Source organism: Panicum virgatum, chromosome 2K (genome assembly GCF_016808335.1).
Source record: "Panicum virgatum strain AP13 chromosome 2K, P.virgatum_v5, whole genome shotgun sequence".
Classification (NCBI taxonomy): Eukaryota; Viridiplantae; Streptophyta; class Magnoliopsida; order Poales; family Poaceae; genus Panicum; species Panicum virgatum.
In genome coordinates this window covers 56,490,814-56,512,212 of record NC_053137.1, presented here as the reverse complement: position 1 = coordinate 56,512,212, position 21,399 = coordinate 56,490,814, and the positions used below count along the sequence as shown (strand labels likewise).

At 48.2% G+C, this 21,399-nt stretch overlaps 1 protein-coding gene across 1 annotated transcript; it reads right to left on the bottom strand.

Moving 5' to 3' along the window:
• Positions 1-345: 345 nt before the first annotated feature.
• On the bottom strand, positions 346-3,034 carry LOC120688160 (spindle and kinetochore-associated protein 1 homolog). The gene is made up of 9 exons (XM_039970336.1): positions 2,818-3,034; positions 2,616-2,740; positions 2,024-2,139; positions 1,856-1,949; positions 1,686-1,747; positions 1,486-1,591; positions 1,368-1,397; positions 1,173-1,286; positions 346-588 (listed from the first exon to the last, which is right to left on the bottom strand). Exons 1-9 carry the CDS (start codon positions 2,921-2,923, stop codon positions 511-513), a joined length of 831 nt encoding a protein of 276 aa, XP_039826270.1. The 5' UTR covers positions 2,924-3,034; the 3' UTR covers positions 346-510.
• Between the last annotated feature and the right edge of the window lie 18,365 nt (positions 3,035-21,399).

Sequence of the window (21,399 nt, the reverse complement as noted above, 5' to 3'; positions counted from 1 at the left end):
CGATGTTGTCGAGCAGCTGCAGGGGCTGCTGGGGCGGCACGGGAGGCCCCTGCTCGGCGTCCGCAGCACCGGCGGCGCCTGCGGCTGCGGCTCCCGCGGCCCCCGTGGCGGCGGCACCCGCAGCACCGTCCAGGACGGCCAGGGCAGCAGTAGGGCCGCGCCAGGGTACCCTAACCCTAGGCTAATGATAGCATGATAGAGAGAATAATGGTTTGTATTCCTCCAAACCATATAAGGGTGGGATATATAGATCCTATACATGGGCTTCTAGATGGGCCTCTATACATGGGCTCACATATACACCAACATATATGTCATGGGAGTTTTGGACCAATGTAAGCAAAGTACAAAAGAAAAGCATGCAGCCAAACAGATATTGATGAAAGCACAGCAATCTTTGAATCATCCAGGAAGCACATGCGAGATGTTTTTTGCAATGTCAAAGCAAGGAGGCTACTGGATATTGACAGATTGCAGAATATGCACCAATTCTAATCGAATGAAATTCCTTCACGCCTGCTTTTTTAGTATAAAGACCCGATGGCGCCCAATTCGGGTTTCATGGAAGCGTCCAAGATGGCGAAGGACCTGGAGGACAGTAGCAGATGAATGTAACAGCGAGACTTACGTTGCTAGTAAAATGAGCAGGTCAAAACCAGGAAATATGATCGCAACACATATTAAATATTATCTATATCTCTTTAGCTATCAAACTTATTAAATGACAATATTGCAAGATCAATGCTCCTTCAAGTGCACCTTGTGGCCTACTGTTCTGAAGGGTACTGGACTGTAATGCAAGGTTCACATGGTTTATAGCATGAGGTTACATGAAAAATTCTTCAACTTTGTATGAAGCCATAAGATATTTGTAATTGTGTATTTGTTCATCTAATGTTCAATGTGAAAGTATATTTATCTTATGTGTCTTATCTGGTTCAGCGACGGTTCAAGTTTGACAGTCCACATATAGATTATTTTAGTTATACATTCAAAATGATGCAAAATTTCATAAAGAACAGCTTGCATGAAGGTCAAACAATCCACCATTACTCATTAATCATCTTCAGTGATGTAAAACAATAAAAGAGTATATCTGATAAAAGAATACATCATTTGGCAAAATGCTCTACATATTGTTTCATTAAGTGGCTAAAGTTGTATAGACTCACTGTAAGAATAGCTTTCCCTGTTTGGTCAAGTTTTAGACCGGGTCCTTTTATGTCGACTTCCAGGAAGAAAGGCTTCCCCTTTACTGCCTCAGTCGCTGCGATTTTCCTTAGTTCCTGAATACAATATCCAAATGAATGAATTTTCAAATAAAATGAGGAAATGAATCAGGTTGATGGCATCTAGATTGGGCTTACCAAAGCTTTATCCCACTTATCTTCTGACAACTGCAAGAACACTGACAGCATAGTCAACAGCTAGTCATAGAATAAAAACAGATGTCGCTGCCAAAAGATGGAATGAAATGAAACAAACCTTGTTCGTGGGGCATGTAACAAGATGAGCATTGGCATCTGCATATGAAGCCACTTCATTGATTGCGATATTAACCTTTTCCAAAGTCAGTCTTCCCCTCATGTACCTGCAATAACAGAATACATATTTCATATCCAATCATAATAACAGATGGCCGAATTTGATCCGAAAAAGGAAAAGGTTGCAGATTGAGGACTAACGATGACAACGAATCAAGCTCCTCTGTTGAGATGTACCAGCGAGGTGCAGGTGCTCTTCCTTTCTTCTCAGCAATCAAAGAAAGCATAAGTTCAGGCAACAATTGGAACTTTCATGAAGAAGAAAAGCAACTACAATCCCTAAATATTGCACAAGATTTAAGTGGCTTTACCTTGGGAGCAGTAACTGGCTCCTCCTTAATCTTCAACTCACATTCATTGTATTCAGGAACAGATGAACTGAAATTGAAGCGCTCAGGCAGCATCCTGAAACACAAACAGCTTGTTGCTACGGCCAAATCAAGGCAGAAGCAGAAGATACAACCTTATTCAGCAGATACCTTGATGAGCTCTGTTCCAGATGAGTAGCAAAGACATCCACGTGCATCCCAGAAGGTACGTTGGCAAGCATGTGCTGCAGCTTTTCCTGCTGCTTCAAGGACCTCTCTATTAGCTTCTGCATATGGATTCAATGAAGTCAGCACTGAGAAAACAACCATCTATTGCCAACAAATAGAACGAATTTGGTTTTAGGAGGTTAGGAGCAAGCGCAAAATAGATAGAGGAGGTAGGGAATATCTCCATTTTCCCCAATATAGGCCGATTCCTACTATAATTTCTCCAAGCACAAAAATTGCTACCAATCAAGATCCCGTTCCCCCATTTACTGACATGAACGTGAGCTTTGAACCTATCATCCAACCAGATACATCAGAAGGCTAAGACCCCCCCCCCCCCCCCCCAATCCAAAGTCTGAACTCAGCGCCACCACTTCTACACAATTTATCGCACCCGTTCTGGCTTCTGTTAAAGCAACAGGCGGATCAGCTTCCGGAGGCACATCCAGACTCAAAGAAGCTTTTCCTTCAAAAAAAAAAGACCAAAAGCTCTATCCCCGGCATTCCCGCGGTGAATCGAGCGAAGAAGCCGTACCTTGGCCTTAGGGATGGCGTCAAGCTCCTCCTGGAGGCAGCGGCGGATGTCCTGCACTCGCGACTCCATCGCCGTCACCGACGCGTCCACGGAGGCGAGGTCCGGCATCGCCGTCGCCGGGAACACTGCGAACGGGGGTGGGGTCAGTACTCCCGTACCCACCTAGGGTTTAGGGAGCGGGGATTCGGGAGGAGTAGCGTACTGCTGCGGGCGAGGACGAGATCCTGAAGCTCCATGACGCGGGACTTGAAGGCGGCCGCCACTGTGTCCAGTGGCGAGGCGGCGGGCCTCCCGCCGCCGGCGTCCATGGGAGAGATGGGTGGCGGCGAGGGCGGCGCCGTCGACGATGGGGAGGAGCGGTTTCGGGGGATTTGGGGCTTTGGGCGGGAAATGAAGTTCAGGTCCGTCCGATGCTGCTGGACTACTGCAGGGGAGGAATCCTTTTTACGGGTGGTTGCGTAGTTCAGTTCGTGAAAACGTTTGAATCTTAGGCTTTGTTTAGTTGCTTTCAAAATTTCAAAAATTTATAAAATTCTAATGTTTCAACGCATGCATGAAATATTAAATATAGCTAAATAAAATAATTAATTACATAGTTTGTCTATAATTTACAAGACGAATCTTTTGAGCCTAATTCGATAATAATTATCAAATACAAACGAAAGTGCTACAGTACTTTACACCTAAAAATTTACGCATCTAAACAAGTCCTTATTGTAGTGCATTTTGTTGTAATTTAACCAGTAATATCTAATTATGAGATTTAAAAAGATTCATCTCGATAAAACAGTTATGTTGTATAATTAGTTATTTTTTCAATTACATTTAATGATTCATTCATGTGTCCGAAGATTCCATGTTACAAATATTGTAGGAAATTTTTTTTTTAGAACTAAACAGAACAAGCTCCAACGCAGCAGTTTTATAGGAGTAGATAGGAATAGGACGTTAAAAAATTGTTAGCTTTAATCGTTCAAAAAGAGTTTGTTAAGCTTTACCCCGTCGCAAGAGCGGTCGAGCATTGAGCCTCTAAAATGGTCATATGAAAAGACGGTTTTGATATGGGGAATACTTACAAATACAGTGAAAATCAAAGTTCAATTCTTACCATGGCAATTTGGCGAATCCATTTTTTTATATGGTAAAATGATGGAGCCACAAGTTTGACTTGGTAAATTGGAAAAAAAGCTTTATTTTGACACCAGCACATCACGTCTAGCTATACAAGTTTGTACACATAAGCTAATTGGTGGTTAGCCACTTAGCCGGCTAGGTGCGTGTGTGGGTAGTGGCCTTGTCAAGTGCGGGGTGCAACAAAGGTGCATAGATCGGCTTTGCTGTCAGTCCAGGATGAAGAGCTGAACGGATTGTCACCTAGAACTGTTTCCGTGTTATCTTCATCTCCATCACGGTGGTAGTCGGATATTTGCTGATTTGCAATGTTGCTTTCACTTGCATTCTTAAATGTGGTTTCGCCTTTTATTTTTCAACCTTTATTTCTTTTAGAGAAAAGGATCGCTCCCGCTTTATTCTAGAGAAACGAAGCTCAGGTTCAGATTTCAGTTTAAGGTCCGAAAGCAGTGCAGCTAAGAAAAACAGGTTCATAGGAAAAGGCGCTAAGACAGCAGCTAGGAAACATGCACCATCAACGGTCTATTACAGAGCAGATTGTCGATTGAAGGGAACTATCTTCAGAAGCATCTTCCAGCGTTTCTTGAACACTTGTGCTGTTCCAGATCTCTTGCCCAATTGATACTGCCAAATCTGATTGTATCCCCATCTGGAAGCTTGAGGATGTTGCATTCTGACCAGCCCAGGAAATGCGCAGAGGTTGGTGCAGCCTTGACGTGAGATCCTCCATCACTCGGTCCAACTCTTTCAAGTCTGCAATCTTGCACAACGCTGGCCAATTCTTCGATGTTCTTAGGAGTTTCAGTAGTATGTCCTCGCTTTTCCACATCTTCGCCTGAAAGCAAATATCATTACTTGTTTTCCAAATGCACCACATCAATGCAGCACAACAAGTATTCAAGATGTCATTCTTTTTATTACTAATCCACCATCTAGCCACTGATTCAAAGTCAGCACATAGACTTCTACCGAAAATTTCAGAAAGGTGGCACCACATACTTGTGGGCACACAGCAACCAAAGAACAAGTGATGTACAGTTTCAGGCTCTTCACAAAAGAGACAGCTAATGTTATCCATTTCGTGCCTTTTAGCTAGATTTGAACTGGTCAGAGTTTTTGTCGGTGTCCTGACCCGGGGGTCCGGATCCCAACTAGTAAATGTTGTGTGTTTCCTCGTCCTAGATGTTGATGCAAGAGGCAACACAGTAACACACGGATTTATTCTGGTTCCGGCCGCGGGGCCGTACGTCCAGCAAGAGGGTGTGCGAGGGCACTGTATTATCTTGCACCCGGAGTGCTTGTAGTAGGGGGTACAAGCGAGGCGAGAGAGGGAGGGAGGCTCCCAAGTCTCTGCTAGGGGAGAAGCTGAGCGTGGCGAGTAGCGATGTTGGGGCTAGGAACGAGTGTGTGCTCTATGAGTGGTGTAATGCCTAGAGAGCCGACCGACCCCCTTAAGGGAAGCCCGCCTCCTCCTTTTATAGACACAAAGAGGGATGGGTACATGTACAGGGGATCGCGGAAGTCGTCGTTTCTCCCCGAGCTGTGGGGATACAACAGTCGAGTATTGTGGGAAGTACACAGTGGGGTATGGCGTCGGGCGTGGTGGTCGTCCTGGGCGTCGTCCATGACCTCGCGGAGATCGCGCCGGCGTCCTGTCAACCCCAGCAGTCAGCATGGTCGTCGTTGTAGGGTGTACAGTCCTCCAGATGTGGCGTGATGGCGTTCTGTGGGCCCTGCTGGTCAGGGTCTTGCGTGCACCAGCGGTAGCGGGACGCGCGGTGGTCCCGGACCCCCCAGGACAGAGTGCTGGCGTGCGCACTAAGGAGGTCCGAGGGTCGCGTGGAGATCCCGGACCCCTCGAGGGGGGAGGTTCGGGCCTCCGGCTGCTAGCGCCGGGCGTCCCTCTTCGGGGGGCACGTGGCAACGTGTGTTTGCGTTTTTTAGGGTGACCTTAGTACCCCGGTTAGGGTGTCCCTAATTATGGTACCCGACAGTAGCCCCCGAGGCTTTGGTCGAGTCAAGGGATTCGGCCAAAGGGTATTTCGGCGATTTTCCCCTTGTCGTGAGAGGTCGGTGCTGTGCACCCACCAGGCGCACTTGGGTGCCAGCCCAGCGGATGTGACAACTCGTCGGTCGGGGTAGTGCGCCTGCGGGGAGAGTACTTCGAGGCGCGTGACTTTTTTGGTTTGTTCCGGGGATGAGACGCATCCACGTGCTGAGTGGGCCAGGGTGACGATGGCGCCTGCTGCTCAGCAGCTGGGGCTTTCGTCGCGCTGTCCCGTGCTCGGGGCCTCGGCCCCGCTTTCCCTGGTCGCCTTGCGACGCGCCGTTCGAGGGCGGTCGGCCTGGGCCGATGCTGTGCCGCTTAGCGTCCAGGGACTCGGCTTTATTTTGTTCGATCGCATCTCTGCGCGATAACTGAGGGCATCTTTTGCTCGTGGAGTGCTGCGCCGTCACGGGCTGCCCAAACCTTCGCCCTTCGACAGGCCTGAAGCTTGGCGCCCGGCGCAGCTATAAATAGGGGTCGTGGGACTCCTCTTCCTCTGCAACTTCCCTGCCTTTCTTCTAGCATTGCCTAAGTCTTGTAATGTTTTCTTTTGCCTTTCGTGACCGGCCCCCAGATGGGGCGGCCTGGCTTTTTTAGGCTCTGGTGCTAGAAGAATGCTTGCGAGCGGCGGGGGAAAGCCGGAGAGGGCGTGTGCACCATCCCTTAGCTTCAGTGGGATCAGCAGAAGAGCATTAGGCCCGTGGGGTCCTGCTTCTGTGATGTCCCCTCGCCTGAAGGGGGATGGAGACGCCTGACCATGGCACTGGTGCCAGGTTTGGTGGCTATTCTTCACATCGTCCCCCCCCCCCCCCGGCGACAAGATTGCTCTCGGGGAGACGGTGTGGAGGGTGCTGTCCGCCAGCTCGCCCCCCCCCCCCCCCCCCGCATGGTCTTCGGTGGAGGAGATGCTAGAAGAAAGCTTGCGAGGAGGGCATCCTGCTGGACCCATGCGGTCTGAGGGTTGTTCCTCGCATCCCTAGCAGCCTGGCCGTCGAGCCAGCCAGGGGCTTGGTGCTTTTCTTCGTCGCTCGATCCTCCCCTAGACGGGGAAATTGCCACGCAGGTGGCAACATGTTTGTACCTTTCGACGGCTCCGCGCCGGTAACCCTTTGTAATCTTTATTTGCATCGAGCAATAAAGTCCCTTTCTCCTTCACGGGGAGGATGACCAAGGGTATATGGGAATACAGAGGGTTTCAGCCCTCGAATATGTGTGAAGTTTCCTCCGTGGGGGCGCGTCTGCGCACCCGCGAGTGTAGCCCCCGAGGCCTTGGGGGAGTGTTTGCATTCGTCCAAGGGCTATAAACATCGCCCCGCTGGGTTGCTTCACTGGGGTGGCCGTCCAGCGTCTTTTTCAGCCAGCATCGGCACTCTTTCAGCCGCCCTCGGCATTCTCAGTGCTGGTACAGCGGCTCGGCGTTCAGCTTAACCATCAGGTGGGCGCGCGTTAATAGTAGGGGATTTAGTTAGACACGCGGAACTTCATAACCGACGGTTATCCACTTATTCGAGGTTGCGGCCTGAGCCGCGGTGTGCGAGGAGCCCCCGAGCCCAGGCCCTCATGAAGGCATTCAGGGGAACCCTCGACTTTGATTACGACCCTCGTCGCCCTTCCGCAGGGAGGAAGGGTGAAGCGCACCATGCTACCCATGCCCGGGCCGCGAGCTATGGCTGCTTCTGTGAGCTATTAGCGGGTAGTTCAAGCGGACGTCCGTGCCCCGTTCAATAAGGGTCGGCTCGTGGTCCATGGACACGTCACATAAAGCGCTTGTGAAGGTTCGATAGGCGGGGCTCAGACCCGTTCGATAGGGTCCGAGGGCTCGATGCTCTCCCTTGATGGGATCCCCCTACTTGGCACCCTCTACTGGGCTTGAACAATGCGTAGGATGTCTCGAACTCCGCGTTCGAGGGTGGCTTGTACGGCACATCCATGCAGTCCCTGACTTTGGCGATCTGAGGCGCCTGTCGAACCCTCGACGGGCCAGGCTTCATACCCCTGATTAGTAAGGCCTTGGAATGCGATTCCTTCGAGGGTAAAGAGCCCCCGGGAGGAATATTCCGTCACAATTCGCGAATGGCGCGGAGTCGCGGGTCACGCGAGTGAGTTTTTCGCCGGTCATGGGCGACGTGGCCCGGTTCGTGAGGTGCGGTGCGGGCGCGCCTTTTCAGGCGTCTACCTCGGGCAGGCGAAGCGGCGTGGGCGTCGGCTGACGGATGGAACAGCGCAACAGTCGCGCCGCGCCCGTTGGTTACCATGCCGTGATTACTCCTGACTGCGCGCGTGGGAGACTCCGCCCCATGGGACCCGGCCGTCAATCATAGCAAAATCTACCGCATTCAATGCGGTGGATTCTGGCCGTGGCAGCGGCCCCGTCCGCTGCGATGAATAAAAGCGAGGAGAAAGGGGTTGTTTTGGGCTCACCTGGCCATTTTCCTTCGCCTCCCCTGCCTTCTGAGCACGCAGCCGAGAGCAAGAGGGAGTAGAGGAAGGAAAGCGAGAGCGCACCTTAGCCATAGCAGAGCTTGCCTCCCTGCGTCCCCCCTTGGTCTGAAGCAATGGCGGATATCCAGGAGCCGTTGTCGTGGGGGAGATCCACTGCCACCGAGGCGGTTTTGGATCGGCTAGTCGAGGACAGGCTGCTCCCGCTGAACCCCGACTCAGGGGCGCCGGCGTGGATCTCCCCGCGGCCGGAGGAGACAGAGCCGAATCCCCCCGCGGGCTACGTCGTGAGCCTCGTGAGGCTCCACGAGCGGGGATTCGGCGTTCCCATGGGGCGATTCATGCGGGCGTTGTGCGACCACTATGGAGCGGAGCTGCACAACTTTAGCCCCAACTCTTCCGCGGCGAGCTCTTCGTCGAGCACGTGCGGAACCAAGTAAAGAGGTACGCGCGAGAAGGCGGCCTGACGCTCCACTTGCGCCCCAGCCGGAAGAATTTGTACATCTCCAACAAAATGACAAGAAACAACGCCGGGTAGACTCGAGGGTGGTTCTACCTGCGCAACTTCAGCAGCAAGCTCCCGGCGTTCACCAACAGGGTGCTCCGGGAGAGGCCCGAAAAGTGGGACTGGGGGGTATCGCCCCCAGCGCAGCAAGCCAATCTCAAGGTCCTCACCGACTAGCTGGAGCGCCTGGATCGAAGAGGGTTGACGGCGGCTGCCGTCATCGCGAATTTCCACCGGCAGAGGGTGATCCCTCTCATGGAGAGGGTCTTGCCGATCTTCAAGCTCACCCCCGGGGCCCGGGCCTCGGGCTCGACGACGTCGGTCGAGCTGCTCCCCCGGGACATCGCTGCCCGGAGGGCGAGGGGTGCGGTGGCAGAGATCCCCAATGACCCCGAAGATCTTTGGAGGATAAAGATGCGCCCCAAGCCGGGGTACATTTCTCTGGTGAGTCTCGATTCCGGATTCGTTGTTGTCTTGTGCTGTTCCTTTCCCCGCCTCCTGACTTTGACTTGGTTGTATTTTGCAGGGGTTGAAGTGCCACCCCTCGAGGCCTCCGGTCCCGGAAGAACGCCAAATCAACCGCCTGCACGCAGAGGCGGTGAAGAAGCGGAAAGACGCGGCGGAGGCGACGGCCGAGAGGAAGAGGAAGAGAAAAGAGAGGCATGACACGGCGTGCAAGATTGCACGCGCGGAGGGGAAACCGCGGCCCGACACGCCCGAATCCACGGACGATGAGAAGGAGGCCTCGGACGCCGAGGCTCACCCCATGGGCGACGACGAAGCGGCGGCGGCGGCGGGCGCGAGTTCCCTGCCGGTCTATCAGGGTAATGGCGACGAGGCGCCAGCGACGGCGGCGCGGTGATCGCCCACGCCGGCGGCGGGTCGAGGGTCACCGTCGCCGGCGGTGGGTGGAGGATCGTCTGCGCCCGCGACAGAGCGGAGGTCGCCCCAGCCAGTGACGGGCGAGGGGGTCCCCGCGCCCACGATGTCGACGGGCGGCGATGGGTCCGCGGCGAGCGCGGAGGCGTCCGCGCAGACGGCCTTGAGGCCTCAGCCTGCTCTGAGGGTGACACCCTCGGGTCAGGCGTCGAGGGGCGTCGGTGTGCCGCGGGCCCTAAGAAGCGGCACGGGCAAGCGCAGCATGAGCGTCCGATCCTGGTGAGTGATTTGGCTTTATTCTCTTGCGTTCGTTTAGTTGATTCCCCGTTCCTGTTAACCTCAACCTTCCTTCCCCGATTTCCAGCCCCGGGGCCGTCGCTAAGGATACAGTCCCGCTTGCACTGGTCAAAGCCCTCAAGACCGGGGCACGCGCCACTCCGCACACGGCGCCGCAGCCTCTGCCCGTCGTAGATATCGTGGCGGAGGCCGCGAAACTACAGGCGGTGATGGCTCGAGGGACTCAAGCGGTGCAACGGGCTCTAATGCCGGGGTACGGAAGTGACGCTGGCCAGAGCGGAGCCGTAGCAACTGCTCCGGCTGACGCCATGGGGGAGGCCGGCCGGGGCGGCGCAGATGATGCCGCCCGGTCGGTCGGCGAAGCCGAGGTCGGTCGGAGCGGCGCGGATAGCGCCGCCCGGCCAGTCGCAGAAGAAGGATCTGGTGGGGGTGCGCAGGAGCGCCCCGCCAACTAGACGGAGGTGGAGACCCTCGTCCCCGAGCCCCCGAGGGCTGGGGTCGAGGGAGTCGCAGAGGAGTCAGCGCAGAGGGCACCGATGGTGGAGGAAACCCGCGTCTTGGCGCCCAGAGAGGCCCAGGACGTGGGTGCCATTGCGGTAATGACGACGCCGACGGTGACGGCATAGGCGGCGATGGACATTGCGATCCCAGTGGTGCAGCTGCCGGACAGCAGCGGGGAATACGGGGATTCGAGAGACATCGACCCCGCTGCTGCGGCGAGCGCCGCCGACAAGATCGCTGAGTTCACGTCGGCCTGCGCGGAGGTGTTCGGCGAGGGGACATCCGGGGGGCCCCAGCATGGGGCAATCATCCAGTCCGTGGTCCCCCCAGAGCTTCTCCGCAATGAGCGAGAGGAGGAGGCCGTCTGGCAGGTGCAGTTCGAGGTAGGTTCTCAGATTCAGAACCACCTCGAATGCGCCTTGGAGCTTCATCGGACGACAGATTACCAGATCAGCCAGGTAAGCGGCTCCTCCCCGAGAATCGTTCGTATTTTTGTCCCTGATTTTGCTTGCTTTACCCACGCCTTTTCTTTCGCAGCGGCTGAAGGATATCTCGCGCAAAAAGAGTGCCGAGATGACCCGGCTGCACTCCCAGATAGGCTGGCTCGGACAGCACAATGCTGAGTTGGTGCTCAAGAATATTGTGACAGAACCGCCAAATTAAAACTCAAATTAAACTAAATGGCCATCATTTGAACACATCAGGCACATTTGGCTTAACGGTTTAATTTGACAGTCCTTTCGAAACCGACATTCCGATCGAAACAAACACCAGTAGTCCCACGCGAAGGTGAGCGCAGGCAGTACAAACATGACGAGTACATAAAAATAGGATTACAATATCGAGTATAGTACATTAAGTTCTACAAACCTGGTTTCATTACATAACAATATACAAGAGTAACTTTATTTTAAAACAAAGTCCGATATAGGAAACCTGACGACTATAATACACGAAGCACTGTAACGAATCACACACTCAGCCCACGGGTGTGTGATTTGAAAACTAGCAATGACTAAGCATCTGATCCGGCCACCTCCCAACCATCCGCGCCAAGCTGTATAAACTTAGCACAACAAGGGCAGAAGTCGATCCCATCCTGACCTGAAATAGTTTGAGCCACAACCCTGAGTATACTAATACTCCGCAAGACTTACCCGACTATGGGTATACATAGCCCATTATCTAGACATGCACGGCTTTCTGGCTATAGGTTGTTTTGCGGAAAAGCAATTAAGAGTGAGTCCTTACTTTCATTATTTTAGCTCAAGATTAATAAGGAGTACCTATTTTCTAAGGTTTGCACTTCTAAAACAATCAGTGTGGAAAAACAATTGATTAGGTACAACTATACCGATCATCTCAATCACTTCCATGTTCTTACTACGATGTGACTCGGGGATCAAGGTGCTCATGTCCGCGAGCGACTGACGGCGAATCGATCCGATTTAACCTTGCAAGGTGGACCTAACCAACACGGCACGTATTTGCCCCGTCGGACTATACATACCAACCATTCCCCTCTCCGCCTCGAACTACAGAACCGCCCCACCTACATATAGTCAGCCGGACTCAACGAGAGACCACCAAAAGTAAACATATGCATCCCAATTCTCCGCGACTACCCGACTCGCCCTAAGGGGTGGTGATGAAGTTCTGTACTTTCGAAACAAGGCAGTACTCGGCTTACCGGTTTCGACTACCTCCTACTCCCGGTATGCGGTTAGTACAAATCAAACCTGATCAGCAGGGCCGACAACGGTACGGTCCTTAACCGACACAGACGGGGCTAGACAGTTCCCGTCCGGTCTCCAATTCTTTTCCTTTCCTCCATATTCCAACAATCCATAATCAAATCTTAAAGACATCCTATACCTCGCGAGTAACCGGACATTACTCGACTTCTACCGAATCCTATTTTAGCATGGCATGGATAACGACATATACATACTAGTATTCCGACCAATGGAACCTAGGAATTATGCAACTAAGGTTTCATCCAACGCCTAGAAACTTAATGCATAAGTAAGTAAATACATAAATAACATTTCATGAGTTAAAATATTAGGTTATGCTCCGGGGCTTGCCTGGGATTAACACTGAGTCAGTGTTAGTTAGATGATACTCGCTTGGCAAGTACCTTCCTTGGGATCATGTACATCGGGATCCATCCATTCATCTTCTAGACGTGTCCACCATTCACCGTCTTCTGTCTCGGCTTCAACGGAACATCCTTCATGTGGTTCATCTATCGTACCTAAATGAAATGCAGCAATGCATATGTATGAATGCAAAGTTCCGAGTTGCTCAACAATATAGATGCTATTATTTTTCCTTCACGATAAAGTTGTAGTCTAACAAGTAGCAAACAATCATATCACATGGGCAATCGTTTATAGAGTAGTTAACTACATTTCTAACTACCCATGGCATCATGATCAACAGCACAAAAGAACTATACTAACTTCACCAAGCAAGTTGAAGTGGTTTCCTATAACAAGTAAATCATGGTTTATTAATAAATCAACAACTCAGCACACATACAGTAGTAAATTCAAAAAACTTACATCAAACAGAAGGTAAATAGAACTAGCTATCCTGAAAAATTCATCCCAAAACTTGTAGCCAAATATCCAAAACAATTCATGCAATCAGACAACTCCTAAAACAAGATTGAACTATACAGGTTAGACTAGAGTATAAAAGAAGCTCAAAATTTAACAGTTGGTCTACAAAGGGATGAATTAGCTACTGTGAATTTTTCATGATTTTATCTACACATAATTAATTCTGAGAAAATAAACAAAATAGACATCATATCTACAAGATTCATTTTTAGCTCCTGTTCTATTCATGAATTGGGACTCAAACTTCATGGACAAGTTCATCTATTCAAAAAGAACACTCAGAAATATTTTCATGATTTATCATGAATATAAACTATTTACCATAATTAAAGTCTATTAAACAAGCATTAAATCAAAGAAATAGCTACTCATGAGAACTGACCACGAAATTTTTATAGCAACACTAGTGTCACATGAACAAACCACCATAAAAATTTCAGAGCATAACAAGGCTTCAAGAATTAATTAAGAAAAAAGAATAAACAACTAGCATTTATGCACCTAGTAACATAAATCTATTTTTACAGTAAATATTTTCAACTAACACCCATCATATTATGATTCCACTGCATAGATATACTCACAAGTATTCCAAAACATCTTAAATTACTATTTTACGATTTTTCTACTATTTTCTATGGATTTTCAAAGTTTCAAGCGATTTAGTCCCTGAAACACTATTCCTATGAGTCTATGACATTGCAGAAAACCCCCTGCACTTGTTTGAATTTTAGCCTGAGGTCCTTGACGCGAAACAGAGCAGGGGCGCTTGGGAAAACGCCGATTCTGGCGATGGGGTGGCTTGCCGGCGGCGATGGAGGGGTAGAGGAGCATGAGGGAAGCGAGGACTACCCGGGGGTGTGCTCGGTTGGGGTTGGGAACGGCCGGAGGTGGGGGCGCAGCGTGAGCAGCAGCTCGGTGGCGGTGCGGGCGGCGCTCCGGCGAGCTCGGGCGAGCGGGATCGACGGGGTCGGGGTGAGGAGCTTCAGAGGGCCGAGAGCAAGTGGGTTTGGGGTTTGTTGGGGGTCGGTGCGGGCTCGAGCGGCGGTTCGGCGTTGAGGGGCGAGCGGCGGCCATGGCGTGCGGCGGCGCAGCTCAGTGCCGCGCGGACACGGCCCGCGGCGTGCGAGCGAGTGGCGAGCGGGACTGAGCGGCACACGGCGAGCTCGGCTCGTGGTCGCGGTGACCACGGCGGGCGACGGCACAAGGTGCGCGCAGGAGTGTGGCAGGCGGCGCGTGTGCGAGAGAGAGGCGAGGGAGTGAGCGAGAAGGACATGACGCTGTGGAAGATTTGAACTCGGGAACGGTCTGGCAGCTTCGAGAGGGAACCGAGTGGGGAGGCAACAGCAGCACGAGACGCGCGTCCCACGCGTGGCGCGCAGGCGGTGTCGTGGCCAACTTGGCCATGACAACACGCACAGGAAGAAAATATCGGAGATGTTACAATCCTACCCCCTTAAAAAAATCTCGTCCCGAGATTTAAGTGGAGAAGAAGTAAAGAAGAACAATCAATAAACTCAGGGACAAGGATCGGCCAATGTGGGTGGTAGTCTCTAGATTAATCAACGTAGCTGGGTTTAACCGTATAAACATTACCAGTTGATTTGCGAATTCCTTGCTCGACATGGTTCCGAAAGACATAAGTTTCATAGCAACTCTACTATCATTATCTAACTGGAGATTAACCGTGCCACTGTGCGAACTAATCAATTGTTTTTCCACACTAAAAAGCTCCAGGGCTTCAGCTTTTGCGGCAAGTTACTGTGGATAATATATGTGGATACAATCACTATCAATCGTTAATCAAAACACCATTACCGAGCATACGACGAGAATTCTCATGTAGCATAGATAGGTCATGCATGGATAAGCATTATGAGAATGAGGGATAGCAAGGAGGTGATCTAAAAACGGAGGCATGACATGAGAGAAACAGAGACTAACCATCACAGACTGCAGGAAATAAGACTCTTGCTTAAGTTTCACACATAGCTTGCGTCCACCGACAAGATTACCGGATTAACTATCAACATGAGATTCAGTCCGGCTGGGCAGCAACAGGAGATTAAGACCGATAACCATTCAGGAACCTTAGAGAACTATAAACGAAACAAGCAGGATACATGGAACAAAACCGATATACTATCCGGAGACTTGGCTGACAGAGCAACGACATGAGTTACAAGGAAAAGATGCTGAGGCCATGATAGAAAAAGAGATTTAACATTGCACTAGATCATCTTTAAGATAAGCGACAGAGAGGTTCAACAGTGAATGTCAGATATGATTTTGTCCAGCAGGTACATGAGCATACCACAGACATAAGCAATTATTGAGAAAACTTAGTTGGGATTAGCGAGTCAACAAAAGGTCTACATTATGCATAAATTCTGATTTTTGCAGCACAAACAACTGTAACTAGCACTGCATATAAGAGTTTATAGCTCCAAACCTTGATCAGGGTCATTTATAGGACTGAAAAGGATACACACACATTTTGAAACCGGGATTTTCTATTAGTGAGGAAGGAGCTTCCACTTGCAAGTAGCTAGGGACGCATCAGAATGACAATGATGCTTTTAAGCAAACACCTGAACTTGATTCTTGCACGGCTCTTCAACTAGATTGGATAACTGAGTGATGTAAGGTTTTTCGATCTAGAAGAAAAGATCAAGCAAAACAAAGAATAATGATGAGACAAGGTGATCAAGTTCTCATAGAGCTAAGATCACAACATGAGGAAAACAAATGTCGGCGAGATTCATCACAAGACTTATGGATAGTAAGAGAGGATAGTACGAGAGATTGATTTACGAGTGGTGTTTGGAACATTCCTGCTCAGTGTTTATTAGCTGAATGATTTGCATGATGCTAGTTGTAAAATATGTTCATTTATACCAATGCAATGCCAGTGTAGTGCCATGATGGGATGTTCCATGCACAAAACAAAATGGTGCATATGACATGATGCATTTGCCATAATGTCAGACTCAATGATGCATACATCATGATGCATAATAACGATGCTCTTGAGTGATGCTCGCCATGAGATGCATGAGTATGATGCACGCATATATGAGTTGAGGATGCACATGATGCCATGCCAGTTAGTGGACAATACCCAGAAACTCAAACCTAAACAACTCGTACGCACTGTTATTCGTCTAGGGCCTACCCCCTTAAAAGATCAAACCAGAGAAAAATGATTCCAAAGATTTCACAAAAAGAATTGGCGATGTAGTTTCGTCCACATGCACTCAAGCACCAGCGTGCACCTAGTAGCACAATCGCATGGTGGCCACACATGCGAGGCCCTAGGTTCCGTCGCGGCACTAGAGGTCATGGGACAAATCTCCACCACATAAGAACCAAAAATAACACCCTGAATATCACAAATAGATCGAACGAGATTACAGAAGTCGAAAGCAACTAGAGAACGTACTTAAAAGCATGAATACATATGGTCAGCCGAACTACCACCGATGTTTCCTTAACCCTGCCTGGCCCAACAATGCAATGTGATGTCATGCAAGTGTGGTTGCCATGCAACAAATATGCGACCTCATTCATGTTTATTCGAGCAAGAATGTAAAAGGATCAGAGTTAGGTGTATGAATCAAGACGATTAGAATGAATGAATATGAACGCTGGAAGAACAACATGATGCTTCTGATCATCGAGAATAGCCTGAGGTGCGCTATGGAACAATTGGATCACCACTAGAGTCACTGATGAGAGAAGCAAGACGGTCGGTCTCAGACATGGTAATGAGCTTTTGGTCCATGACAGCTGGGCCCGAGCCCACGTGTCAGGTACCAATATCTACATAAGCATAAACTAACTGCTCCATCCCAAGAGATAATAATAGTACTAAACACTAGTACTCTACTACTCAGTTATTAGAACTACTAGCTTACTCCTTAGAGCTGACCCTGAGGCTGAGGCCTGACCTACGTTCAAATAAAACTAGGGCGCCAGAAGCTGATCGAACAACTATTAAATACTCTAGGGGAGGTATTTTATGTGCATGAAGTACTAAACCAAGAATAGCTAGTCGAGCAAATGGTCCCAAAGATGAGGACATACGATTTCCAACTAACACTAACCAAATGTAGAAAACACCAATATTTGAATAATTTGGAAGGATCATTGAGCCACAGATAGGAAAATTTTTAGCTCATGCGTTGGTATGTTAAGAAAATTGGCTAGGAGATTCTTCTTAGGATAATATCCTTATTAGGACTTCCGAAGATAAAGAGAATGTTAAGAAAGAACTGACCATTACTACCGAGTCGTAACTATAAGCATCGAAAGTACTTGATTAAAGAGCCAATCTTAATCTAGGGATCCACCTGAACATTTCACTAAGGTCGTTAAAACTTCTACAGCATGTAAATCTATAGTTTCTCACATCTTTCTCACAACTACGTTTTACAGGAAAAAATATTTAGATAACTAGAAGTTGGACCGATAGTAGTGCAGCGCAAAATTTCAAAACAGCGATATATGCTCTTAATGAACGAGTGAGTATTGGATGCACCAGAAAAACCACCCAAAACTCCACACATGATGATATGATGATGCATGCTCGTCTAATTTCGTCCTCTCTAAAATTTGCCAATATAATTATATGGCAATATACGTGAATACTCGATGGCATACATACGTACTCTCCCTATTATATATCTAGTCGTTTTGTACTCGTTCTAACTCACGCAATCGTTTGTTAGTGTACCTGCAGAAAATCACATGATATACATATATATATCCACGACTGGACCCTTCGTGCCAGCACACACGAACGGCCCCCATGTGTCCTACGCCACATGGGAAACGCATATGCAGTTGCCCACATATTCACACATACATCACCATCCACTATAGAGATGGCGCCCATGCGTTTAACGCTGCATGGACAGCGCCGCATACGTTACCGAGGCAACGTATTCACTTCCCGTACAAATCGCCTTACGGGACACCCAAGGGTAAATGTGTCCCAAGGTACACGGTCATGGCCAATCGCATGACAGATTTACATCTCGTAACATTGCCTTACGAGATGGCCATGATTGCAATCACACGGTGGGAAATCCACGCTCCATATCAGGCGGCAGATAGCGACAGGCTCATTTGAATGGAGCCTTATCACCTCCTCGTATGCTCATCATACGGGACCCGCGCACGTATGAAACACATGGGCTATTCTAAGGACTACCAAGAATGCTCACCTTGCTTACCTCAGCGTAGGTGCGTCGTTACAATATTAAGTAAGGGTTGTGCAAGAAATTAAGGTTTAACCGAAAGAAATGTGCTGGAAGTCAGTGAATATAAATATTGCCACCAATTTATAAATAACCAAGTACTATATAGGGCTTAATACGGATTTAATCGTAAAGCGCGACTGAAACGATTTTTCTTTATACCCCAGAAATTTATTTTTAATCTTGAAAATCTAGAAAATAGTCACATCCATACCACCCCTGGTGTATTTCGGCTCTGATACCAGCTGTGACAGAACCGCCAAATTAAAACTCAAATTAAACTAAATGGCCATCATTTGAACACATCAGACACATTTGGCTTAACGGTTTAATTTGACAGTCCTTTCGAAACCGACATTCCGATCGAAACAAACACCAGTAGTCCCACGCGAAGGTGAGCGCAGGCAGTACAAACATGACGAGTACATAAAAATAGGATTACAATATCGAGTATAGTACATTAAGTTCTACAAACCTGGTTTCATTACATAACAATATACAAGAGTAACTTTATTTTAAAACAAAGTCCGATATAGGAAACCTGACGACTATAATACACGAAGCACTGTAACGAATCACACACTCAGCCCACGGGTGTGTGATTTGAAAACTAGCAATGACTAAGCATCTGGTCCGGCCACCTCCCAACCATTCGCGCCAAGCTGTATAAACTTAGCACAACAAGGGCAGAAGTCGATCCCATCCTGACCTGAAATAGTTTGAGCCACAACCCTGAGTATACTAATACTCCGCAAGACTTACCCGACTATGGGTATACATAGCCCATTATCTAGACATGCACGGCTTTCTGGCTGTAGGTTGTTTTGCGGAAAAGCAATTAAGAGTGAGTCCTTACTTTCATTATTTTAGCTCAAGATTAATAAGGAGTACCTATTTTCTAAGGTTTGCACTTCTAAAACAATCAGTGTGGAAAAACAATTGATTAGGTACAACTATACCGATCATCTCAATCACTTCCATGTTCTTACTACGATGTGACTCGGGGATCAAGGTGCTCATGTCCGCGAGCGACTGACGGCGAATCGATCCGATTTAACCTTGCAAGGTGGACCTAACCAACACGGCACGTATTTGCCCCGTCGGACTATACATACCAACCATTCCCCTCCCCGCCTCGAACTACAGAACCGCCCCACCTACATATAGTCAGCCGGGCTCAACGAGAGACCACCAAAAGTAAACATATGCATCCCAATTCTCCGCGACTACCCGACTCGCCCTAAGGGGTGGTGATGAAGTTCTGTACTTTCGAAACAAGGCAGTACTCGGCTTACCGGTTTCGACTACCTCCTACTCCCGGTATGCGGTTAGTACAAATCAAACCTGATCAGCAGGGCCGACAACGGTACGGTCCTTAACCGACACAGACGGGGCTAGACAGTTCCCGTCCGGTCTCCAATTCTTTTCCTTTCCTCCATATTCCAACAATCCATAATCAAATCTTAAAGACATCCTATACCTCGCGAGTAACCGGACATTACTCGACTTCTACCGAATCCTATTTTAGCATGGCATGGATAACGACATATACATACTAGTATTCCGACCAATGGAACCTAGGAATTATGCAACTAAGGTTTCATCCAACGCCTAGAAACTTAATGCATAAGTAAGTAAATACATAAATAACATTTCATGAGTTAAAATATTAGGTTATGCTCCGGGGCTTGCCTGGGATTAACACTGAGTCAGTGTTAGTTAGATGATACTCGCTTGGCAAGTACCTTCCTTGGGATCATGTACATCGGGATCCATCCATTCATCTTCTAGACGTGTCCACCATTCACCGTCTTCTGTCTCGGCTTCAACGGAACATCCTTCATGTGGTTCATCTATCGTACCTAAATGAAATGCAGCAATGCATATGTATGAATGCAAAGTTCCGAGTTGCTCAACAATATAGATGCTATTATTTTTCCTTCACGATAAAGTTGTAGTCTAACAAGTAGCAAACAATCATATCACATGGGCAATCGTTTATAGAGTAGTTAACTACATTTCTAACTACCCATGGCATCATGATCAACAGCACAAAAGAACTATACTAACTTCACCAAGCAAGTTGAAGTGGTTTCCTATAACAAGTAAATCATGGTTTATTAATAAATCAACAACTCAGCACACATACAGTAGTAAATTCAAAAAACTTACATCAAACAGAAGGTAAATAGAACTAGCTATCCTGAAAAATTCATCCCAAAACTTGTAGCCAAATATCCAGAACAATTCATGCAATCAGACAACTCCTAAAACAAGATTGAACTATACAGGTTAGACCAGAGTATAAAAGAAGCTCAAAATTTAACATTAGGTCTAAAAAGGGATGAGTTAGCTACTGTGAATTTTTCATGATTTTATCTACACATAATTAATTCTGAGAAAATAAACAAAATAGACATCATATCTACAAGATTCATTTTTAGCTCCTGTTCTAGTCATGAATTGGGACTCAAACTTCATGGACAAGTTCAGCTATTCAAAAAGAACACTCAGAAATATTTTCATGATTTATCATGAATATAAACTATTTACCATAATTAAAGTCTATTAAACAAGCATTAAATCAAAGAAATAGCTACTCATGAGAACTGACCACGAAATTTTTATAGAAACACTAGTGTCACATGAACAAACCACCATAAAAATTTCAGAGCATAACAAGGCTTCAAGAATTAATTAAGAAAAAAGAATAAACAACTAGCATTTATGCACCTAGTAACATAAATCTATTTTTACAGTAAATATTTTCAACTAACACCCATCATATTATGATTCCACTGCATAGATATACTCACAAGTATTCCAAAACATCTTAAATTACTATTTTACGATTTTTCTACTATTTTCTATGGATTTTCAAAGTTTCAAGCGATTTAGTCCCTGAAACACTATTCCTATGAGTCTATGACATTGCAGAAAACCCCCTGCACTTGTTTGAATTTTAGCCTGAGGTCCTTGACGCGAAACAGAGCAGGGGCGCTTGGGAAAACGCCGATTCTGGCGATGGGGTGGCTTGCCGGCGGCGATGGAGGGGTAGAGGAGCATGAGGGAAGCGAGGACTACCCGGGGGTGTGCT

Excerpts from the sequence above, each read along its gene's own strand:
- LOC120688160 (XM_039970336.1), bottom strand. The coding sequence starts at position 2,923 with ATGGACGCCGGCGGCGGGAGGCCCGCCGCCTCGCCACTGGACACAGTG. Across the intron at positions 1,592-1,685 it reads GAGCTTGATTCGTTGTCATC|GTACATGAGGGGAAGACTGA; the intron begins GTTAGTCCTCAA and ends CTGTTATTGCAG. Across the intron at positions 1,287-1,367 it reads ATAAGTGGGATAAAGCTTTG|GAACTAAGGAAAATCGCAGC; the intron begins GTAAGCCCAATC and ends TATTGTATTCAG.